This window comes from Chlorocebus sabaeus, chromosome 16, assembly GCF_047675955.1.
Source record: "Chlorocebus sabaeus isolate Y175 chromosome 16, mChlSab1.0.hap1, whole genome shotgun sequence".
NCBI classification, from domain to species: Eukaryota; Metazoa; Chordata; class Mammalia; order Primates; family Cercopithecidae; genus Chlorocebus; species Chlorocebus sabaeus.
The window spans coordinates 39,912,217-39,921,402 of record NC_132919.1 but is presented as its reverse complement, the minus strand read 5'-3'; the positions used below and the strand labels follow the sequence as shown (position 1 = coordinate 39,921,402).

Below are 9,186 nucleotides of genomic sequence, written 5' to 3'. Positions count from 1 at the left end.
CTGGCCAACATGGTGAAACCGCGACTCTACTAAAAATACAAAAATTAGCCAGCGTGGTAGCGTATCTGTAGTCCTAGCTACTCGGGAGGCTGAGGCAGGAGAATCGCTTGAACCCAGAAGGCGGAGGTTGCAGTGAGCCGAGATCGCACCACTGCACTCCAGCCTGGGGAACAGAGGGAGACTCCATCTCGAAATAAATAAATTGGAAATTGCTGGGAGAAAGGGGTACAATGTTCTACTCTTCTCATAGTCATAGAATAAGTGAATATTAAGGTTTTTTAGAAATGAAAATAAAACAACCCAACAAAGCAGCACTAATATAGAGATTTTATTTAACCTGTATTGAATTTTTACAGCACATTGCATTTTTGTCACAACGCAACTGCACAGTTTGGATTTTTGGCCACATCATGTCACTTACACCCACAACAGCTCTGAAAGGAGTATTTAATGAACACATCTGAGCCAAGAGCCCAGAGTCTCTCTCCAAGGCCATGCAGTTTGTTCACTGATGGGACAGTCCCTCAAAATAGCCACACTAAGTAGACAGATACAGTCTCCCCAAATGTTACCAATCTTACTCCCCTTGAAAACAGGCAGAGTGAAGTGCAATGAAAGTCAAGTTAATTAAAGAGCCACTCACAACTGGCAGTAAATTTTAATGATTGATAAAATGCTTAAAATAATTTTTCTAATGTATCAGAAACAAGGAATAGCTTGTTACTTTTTCAATGATCTCAGGAATTTTGCAGACACAAAATATCCATTATTCAGCTCCATTTAAATGAAAAAAAAGTTCCGCTAGGCTGACCTAAATACGCCAAAACTTTTTAGGTTACATCTATGGCAAGTACAAAAGAACCACAGATGCTTCTCCGTAGGACTGAAAAGGTCAGGGAAATAACGATTCTTGTTCTAAATGCAGATCCTAGTTATTTTGGAATGAAATGCTGTTTTCTAGAAAGCAACATGAAAGTAGCAGTGAGAAAGATGACTGCCATCATTTCAAAACAGGATAAGCCTAAATGTAATTCACCATTTATATGTCAACAAATTAAGGAAAATGTATAAAGTCCTAGTGGTTTCATTATAGGCCAAGGAGACTGTATCTGTCCCACCCACAGTACATGGCTATATCACTGTAGCTTTTGGTTAAGTGCCACTGGTACATATTAAGATGGAAAAAAAAAAAAAAAAAAAAAAACAAAAGTTTTAAAAAACCAACAACGTTTGGTCCAAATGGACACATGTTCTCTCCCGATTTTGGTATCAAGGCTTTAGTCTCTTCTGTTTGGGTTCCATTGTTAAGTGCACAGAAATAGACAGCAGCATTTGTACTGAAACCCTCACATACCAAACAGCATATGCTAGGAGGTAAAAACCAAACGCTAAATTCTACCCTCAAGGTGTCAAGTGTTCAGGATAAGAAGCAATGTGACCCAGAGGAGGCAGCAGCCAAGGGAAAGACAACATGGGGGAAACGGGCAATGGAACAACAACGAAAACCTTTGTTTTATTTTCATGCCAGGAGAGGATCAAGGTATAGCTCCTGTGTTAGCACCAGGACAACTAGGAAAAGTCAGGCGCAAAGGGTAGGGCACAATCAGCAGATGTTTCACAAGGATAATTTTTACTTTTCCCTTCTCATTCTTCACAGTGCGTAACTCAAGAGCTGCCACTGTGTAACAGAGATGACTGCCTTCACAGCTCAAAATAACTCAATCAGCCGAGTTTTCCTCTGCTCCCAAAAATGGCTCGCTCCCTAAACTGTCCCCCTAAACTGAATATTCACCAACGCTGGCTGATGAGCCAACTGAAAAATACATTGAAACCTCCACTTGCTGAACCAGTCTTCAAACCAAACTCCACAGAAAGACAGTACTAATGCAACTAGAGGGAGTGCCTCTAAAGACTGAGCCTTCATGCACAGACACAGAGCACAGAGGTACAGGATATAGTTCATCTCAAATAGGACAGGAATTCCTATCTTGTATACTATAATCTGCTTTTGTCAAGGTGGAGGAGAGATGGGTCTGGTTATCACTTGGAGTTTGGTTATACGTATGCCATTCTATTGCTGTTTGGGGCACTTTGCACCAGGTAACATCTATGCAATCATCATCTTGTGACCTCCAGGAGAAAGAGGCTGGAGTCACCAACTCAACATTAAGCTTCCAGACCCTGGGTCTGGGTTAGGACCATTACCCCAAGGTGAGGGTCTCACCAGTAGAGGACCTCCTGCCAAATTGCAATTCCTCTGCTCCAGTTTCATGATACCAAGGAGGATTTCTCAAGATGGTATCTCTGAGCTCTGTGATTTCATGAGCCACACCAACGAACCTTCCAAACTACAACTGAAGCAGATCCTCCCTTCAAACCTGCTAAAGTTGGACAGGTCGTCTCCCTGGCATTCAACTGGAAGCTGTAGCAATGGGTTTCTTTAGCTGTTGGCTCATGAGTTCCCTGGCACGAGAGACTTGAATGTGTTCGTAACAGGAGTTACAGACGAGAACCGGGTCATAGAGTTGCTGATCAGGAATGGGCAGCTTCAGGTGGCAGCATCCAGCACAAAATACGTTCCCACAATTTCTGCCAAAGCACGAAGAGGGAAGAGTTCATCAGAAATGCCAATATGCTAGCCAGGCAGGGTGACTCACACCAGTAATCCCTGCACTTTGGTAGACTGAGGCAGTAGAATTGCTTGAGGCCAGGAGTTTGAGACTTGCCTGAGCAACATAGCAAGACCTCATCACTAATAAAAAAAAATTAATTAAGAAATGCCAATATACTGAGAATGAGTGATACTAAATGAAAAGTTGGGGACAAACAAAAATAGTTTCTATAAAGAGGTATCCACTTCCAAACGAATTCCATTTAGTTCTATACATATGTATTGTACTGTTTTTGTTTTTGTTTTTGAGACAGAGTCTCGCTCTGTTGCCAGGATGGAGTGCAGTGGCGTGATCTCAGCTCACTGCAATCTCCAATTCCCTGGTTCAAGTTGTTCTCCTGCCTCAGCCTCCAGAGTAGCTGGGATTACAGGCACACGCCACCACACCCAGCTAATTTTTATATTTTTAGTGGAGACAGGTTTCACCATGTTGGCCAGGATGGTCTTGATCTCCTGACCTCGTGATCCGCGTGCCTCAGCCTCCCAAAGTGCTGGGATTACAGGTGTGAGCCACTGCGCCCAGCCTGCACTGTTTTTTAAGTCATACTAAATCATACAAAACATCTTACCTGCAATGGTGTCTTCGTTTGGCCAACCAGAATTCACAGTCACAGTTATAGCAGTGTGATGCCATATGGTCTGGAACCCAGCGAGTCACCTAATAGAAGGCACAAGGAAAAATTCCTGGTCCTTGCTGACAGACTGGAAGAGCAACACTGCAATAAGGAAAGCATCCCAGGAGAAAGTGACAAGGCTTATCTTCATAACTGGCTACCACTTGCCTACCAGGTTGACACTCCACTGGGAGACAGCTCAGTCTACAGCATGTCATTCATCTCTGGGAAGTATGATGACTCACTGGCTCACATAAGTACCCACCACATATGTGCCTAAACATACCTCAGTCTCTTTCTTATCAACAGGTTCCCAGCTTGCTTCTGAAAGGCAGTCTTCACTGTGATCAGAGCCAAAATCCTCAGTATCACTGCCATCTGACTCCTTCAAACATGTCTGATGAAAAGGCAAAGACAACATTATCTTCATCATCATTAACGCTTAGTGTTTACCATGTGTCAGGCACTGTGCTAAGTGCATTACATACATGAACTTATTTCTCATGACAGTCTTACAACGTATACTACTAATATCCCCATTTTACAAATAAGAAAATGAAGCCACAGAGAAAGTTAAGAGCTGATATGTGGTAAAACTGGGATTTGAACCTAGTATTGTGGCTTCAGACTTACACTCTTACCAATATGCTACACTACAGCATAGAAACTCGTTACGTTCTAAACCAGGGGTTGGCAAGCTACGGCCCACAGGCCAAACTAGCCCACTGCCTGTTTTTGTAAATCAGGTTTTGTTGGAACACAGCTGCATTCATTCATTTACATACTGTCTATGGCTGCTTTTTGTTTTGTTTTTGAGACAAGGTCTCGCTCTTTTGCCCAGGCTGGAATGCAGCGGCATGATCACGGCTCACTGTAGCCTCAACATCCTGGGTTCAAGAGATCCTCCGACCTCAGCCTCCCGAGTAGTTGGGACCACAAGCATCCGCCACCATGTCCAGCTAATTTTTTTGTAATTCCCGTAGAGATGGGGTTTTACCATGTTGCCTAGGCTGGTCTCAAACTCCTTGGCTCAAGCGATCCACCCACCTCGGCCTCACAAAGTCCTAAGACTACAGGCATGACCCACTGTGCCTGGCCTATGGCTGCTTTTGCACAACAGCAGAGCTGAGTAGTTGCAACATAGACTGTATGGCCCACAAAACCTAAAATAGTTATTATTTGGCCCTTTACAAAAAAAAAAAAGGTTTGTTGATTACTGTTTAAAGCACCAGAGAAGTGAGAAGCAGGCAAGTGGGGAGCACCTTAATAGAAGAAAGGAAAGTGTCTGAAAATGGCAAGATACCATGAGGAGGAAGCTGGCTCCTAGAAGCTCCCCAAGGACTATGGTGCCAGAACCTGAGGCTGCCCAACACTGCAGAGCCTACATAGTCTTCATCTCTCACCTGGATTATTCCAAAATGACCTTACCAGCCTCCCAATCTGGGTCTCAGCTGCCTCATTAAAATTGTACACTGTTGGGCCACGCACAGTGGCTCACACCTGTAATCCCAGCACTTTGGGAGGCTGAGGTGGGCGGATCACGAGGTAAGGAGATCGAGACCATCCTGGCTAACACGGTGAAACCCCGTCTCTACTAAAAATACAAAAAAAAACCCAAAAAATTAGCCGGCCGTGGTGGCAGGCACCTGTAGTCCCAGCTACTCAGGAGGCTGAGGCAGGAGAATGGCGTGAACCCAGGAAGGCGGAGGTTGCAGTGAGCTGAGATCGCGCCACTGCACTCCAGCCTGGGCGACAGAGCGAGACTCCATCTCAAAAAAAAAAAAAAAAAATTGTACACTGTTGCAAGAGTACAAGAGTCATTTTCTTAAAGTACAACTCTGATCATATTATGCACTGGCTTAAAATTTTACTGCCTTAAGGGTAAAATCCAAACAAGAAGGGCACTCAAGCTGACCCTTCTAATCTCCACCTACTTCTCCAATGTCAGGTCCCACCACCCTATCTGTCTCTTACAGCCCCAGTGTAAGTGTGTATGCATGCATGTACACATATACACTCACATGTCCCATCCTTTTAAGCCATATCATTGGAGTACCTATTGCCACGATGCTTCTGCAAATGGTGTTTCCTTTTCACTGTCTACCTAGCTAAATATCACACATTCTTCAGCACTCAGCTCAAGCATTACCTTCTCAAGAAAGCCTTTCCTTGACATTTCACTCCATTCCAGCCCTCTAACACCCGACGCCTCCTCAATCATAGCACTTAAAAACATCATTCTAATTGCTTACTTGTTTTTCATCCTATAGTCCAGGCACCTAACTCAGTGGCACACAGCAAGTACCCAACGAATAAATGCTGAATGGAGGGAAGGCTGGATGAACAGACTAAATAATGGGTGTATGGCAGTTGGTGACTACTTACAAAATCATCCTCATAGTCCATGGGAGGCTCTGCTGGAGGGGCACAGCAGTGACGGATATCCAGCCTCATCTGAAGCTCACGCACCTGTCGACGTAGCTGCTCTACCTCTTGCTTGTACCCTGCTTCGATTTGCCGTAACCTATGCTGGATCACATCCGTGGGAAAGGGGAGTCCATCATCATCCAAATAGAGAGGAGGCACTGGAGAAGGACAGGTCAGTGGAACAGGCTTTGTGCTAGAGACTTGCTTTGGGTGACCGGACAACCACATCCGGTTCTTTCCTCCTGGGCCAGTACAATGTCCATTGGAATGACTAGAACAGACAGGTGACTTCATACCTTCTCTCTGAGCCCACTGGCCCCCAAAGCAGGGCCCCATGGCCCGCATCTGCTTACTGTTTGGCCTCTTGCTACAACAGCCATAGGAAAGCAGCCGCCGAGGGGTGGCCTCCCCACTTGGGAATGAAGTCACCATCCCTTGGAAGCTGTCCCAGTTGGACCCTAGAAAAGAGAACTCACTAATCTGGCTCTGAGAAATTGGCTTCCGGACCAATTCCAATGGCATTTTCCCAAAGCGAGGATTTTCCAATAACTGCCCATTCCTATTATTTCCTCTTTTACCAATGTCTTCCTCCCCATGAGTCAGATCTGGCACAGAACTCGGTTGCTCCTGGTGGGAGATACTTGCCACAGACCCTGAGGGATCTTGGTTGAGGAGGTCAGCCCTTGGGCCTAGAGGAGTTTGGCAGGCAGCACTTGGTGGGTTGCAAAGGGTGCTGAGGCTGTGATCGAGAACACATTTGTAGGGCACACCTAGCATGGAGTCTGGCTGGGCCTGTTGGGGCGCACCTGTAGGAGAGTCCTGGGAAGACTCAGGAAAATTACAAACTCCATCACACTTGTTAGAAATGACCTTGGAGAGTGCACTGACAGCTTCTGTTTCAGGACAATGTTCAGGTGGCTCCCCTGTGCCATCTAAAGTCCTACCCACCTCGTTCTGGGCAGAAGGGTTGGGAGCTGGTCCCTTAGTCTCTTCCAGGACTTTGATCTCAGGATCAGAGGTGTTGCTCTTCATTTCCCGAGGCACTGCGGTATTAAGCAATTTGTAACTTGGAGAACAGTTTTTGTGACTCTTGAAAGGTTTATTGCTCAAGTAGTCTTTCTGGCTGCTGGGCAGAGGAGGAGGAAGATCCACTTCTCCCACAGTCTGCTGAGGACCTCCTACCCCAGAGTTCACAAAGGTTGTCTCTGATCCCTCAGGATTGCTGTGCCAGGGCTCCAGGCCTACCCTGACCTCCTGACAGTGGTTATTCAGGTTAGGGTCACTGGATGTACGAGTCAGGGGGCTGCTTGTGTCACAGGCAGAAAGAAGATCATCCATGGATCTGGTTTTAGGTAATCTAGAATGACAAATATAACACCTCCAGGTCAGGAGATGGGCATTTGCGATATAATATATGGAGCTAAATCAATATCAAAGCCAGAGTTTAGAAATAATGACACTTAAGAACACTTAAGTTTAACAATAATGACCCTTAAGATCACAAATAACCAATGTTCACTGAAAGTTTGCTCTGTAAAAGAAGTGTAAGATATGGACCCTGTCCTCCGGAACCCAAAAATCTATCCTCAGCTTTTGTCAGCACTCAACCTACCAGTCTCCCTGGGCAATCTCAACCACTACAATGGTTTCAGCTGCCTTCTATGCCAATGCCTTCTGAATCTACTGTTCCAGCCAGGACTATACCTGAGACTCAAACCCAATATCCCATTGCCTCCATCACAATAAAACAGAAAGAAGATGGGTTTTGGAGCTAGAACATATTGGCTCTGACACTAATTAGCTACATGACTACAAATAAGTAAATTAACCTCCCAGATACTTGGTCTCTCCCTTTATACAATGATGATAATAAATCATACCTTGTAGAGATGCTATGAGAATTCAAAATATAGGCAACCAACCACAAACATAATAACCACAAACTTTATTAGGACAACACAACTCCCTCAGCACTGCTCTTTATAACCACTTAGCAGCAGTGTGCTCCTCTGATTCCCAAGGCCCCATGGAAACTTCCCCTGGTATATCCTCAGAGTTCTAGAGGCATTCATATATACCAGATGGGTTAAGGGACATTTTCAAGAATGGCCATCCTGATTATTAATGCAGTTCAAAGTCCTTAGAGCAACGAAAACTTGAGGGAAATTCACCAGGGAAACAGTAGAGACTTCACTGGCCTCCTATTTTTAGATGGCTCAGTCAGTTCAGCCCATGCGGAAAAATCCCCCAAAGGCAGAGTTACAATGCAGCTTATTTTAAGTAATTGATGTTTGAAACTTAAATGTTTTATACATATTTGATATAACTTTTATGACCAATTTTGATTTTTTTTTAATGGTATGAAATTCCAGGAAGGCAAAAACAGTCGTTATAATTAGAGTTCCTGGAGTCCCATAGGCAGGGCTCAAATCCCAATTTAACAACATCTTTGCTGTGTGACTTTAACTTCTCTAAGCCTCAGATCCCTCATCTATGGAATAAAGGTTAAAGTACCTAGCTCTTAAAGCTATTAAGATTAAACAAAAGAATCCACATCAAAGCACATTGCTCAGTGCTTCCTATAACACATTATTGCACTTCATTGTTTACTTGTTTAACTCCCTCTGCTGAAGTGTGCTGATGGCAGGACTCTTATTTGAATCCCCAGCACCTAGCACACTACCAGGGGCAAATGACTTGAGAAATGAATGAATGAGCTCAAAATACCACATCAACTTTCCACTGCTAGGTGCCAACTGAATGTGTGATATACATCAGGCATCTTGGTGGATCTTCTTAGACATCCAGACAACCAGGGTCCACCCAAGACCTAATAAATAAGAACGGCCAAGAGTGAGGCCCAGTGATCTGTATTCTTTTAAGTGCCACAGCTGACTTCTTTCTTTTCATTTTATTTTTTATTATGGAAACTTTCAAGCATACAAAAGAAGTAAAGAATATGCCGGGCACAGTGGCTCACTCCTGTAATCTCAACACTTTGGGAGGTCAAGGCAGGCAGATCTCTTGAGGCCAGGAGTTCCAGACCAGCCTGGCCAACATGGCAAAATCCCATCTCTACTAAAAATACAAAAACTAGCTGGGCATGGTGGTGCACACCTGTAAACCCAGCTCCTACTTGGGAGGCTGAGACATGAGAATCGCTTGAGCCTGGGAGGCAAGAGGCAGAGGTTGCAGTGAGCCGAGATCGCACCACTACATTCCAGCCTGGGTGACAGAGCAAGACTGTCTCAAACAACAACAACAACAAATAGAAGCCTATAATTAACTCCGATGTGTTCTTCGTCCCAATTCAAATAACTGCCATCCTCCACAACTCATTCTATGTGTACCAAAGGTTAATCAGCAATGTTGACAGAGATAATAATACCTGAGTTTAGAACAAGGAGAGAGAGCTCATCCAGCTAGGTGGTCAAGGAAGGCTACACAGAGAGGGTAGGATTTGAGATGGGTATA

At 44.5% G+C, this 9,186-nt stretch overlaps 1 protein-coding gene across 2 annotated transcripts in view; it reads right to left on the bottom strand.

Annotated features, from left to right (window-relative positions):
* Positions 1–313: 313 nt before the first annotated feature.
* MTMR4 (myotubularin related protein 4) overlaps positions 314–9,186 on the bottom strand; it is a 28,405-nt gene continuing 19,532 nt past the window's right edge. For both annotated transcript variants that reach the window (XM_008011293.3, XM_037993617.2), the window contains 4 exons: positions 5,671–7,069; positions 3,572–3,682; positions 3,241–3,329; positions 314–2,589 (listed from right to left, as the gene is read on the bottom strand). In XM_008011293.3, coding sequence (XP_008009484.3) covers positions 2,412–2,589; positions 3,241–3,329; positions 3,572–3,682; positions 5,671–7,069 — 1,777 coding nt within the window. In that variant the 3' untranslated portion in view covers positions 314–2,411. The remainder of the gene's footprint in view (positions 2,590–3,240; positions 3,330–3,571; positions 3,683–5,670; positions 7,070–9,186) is intronic.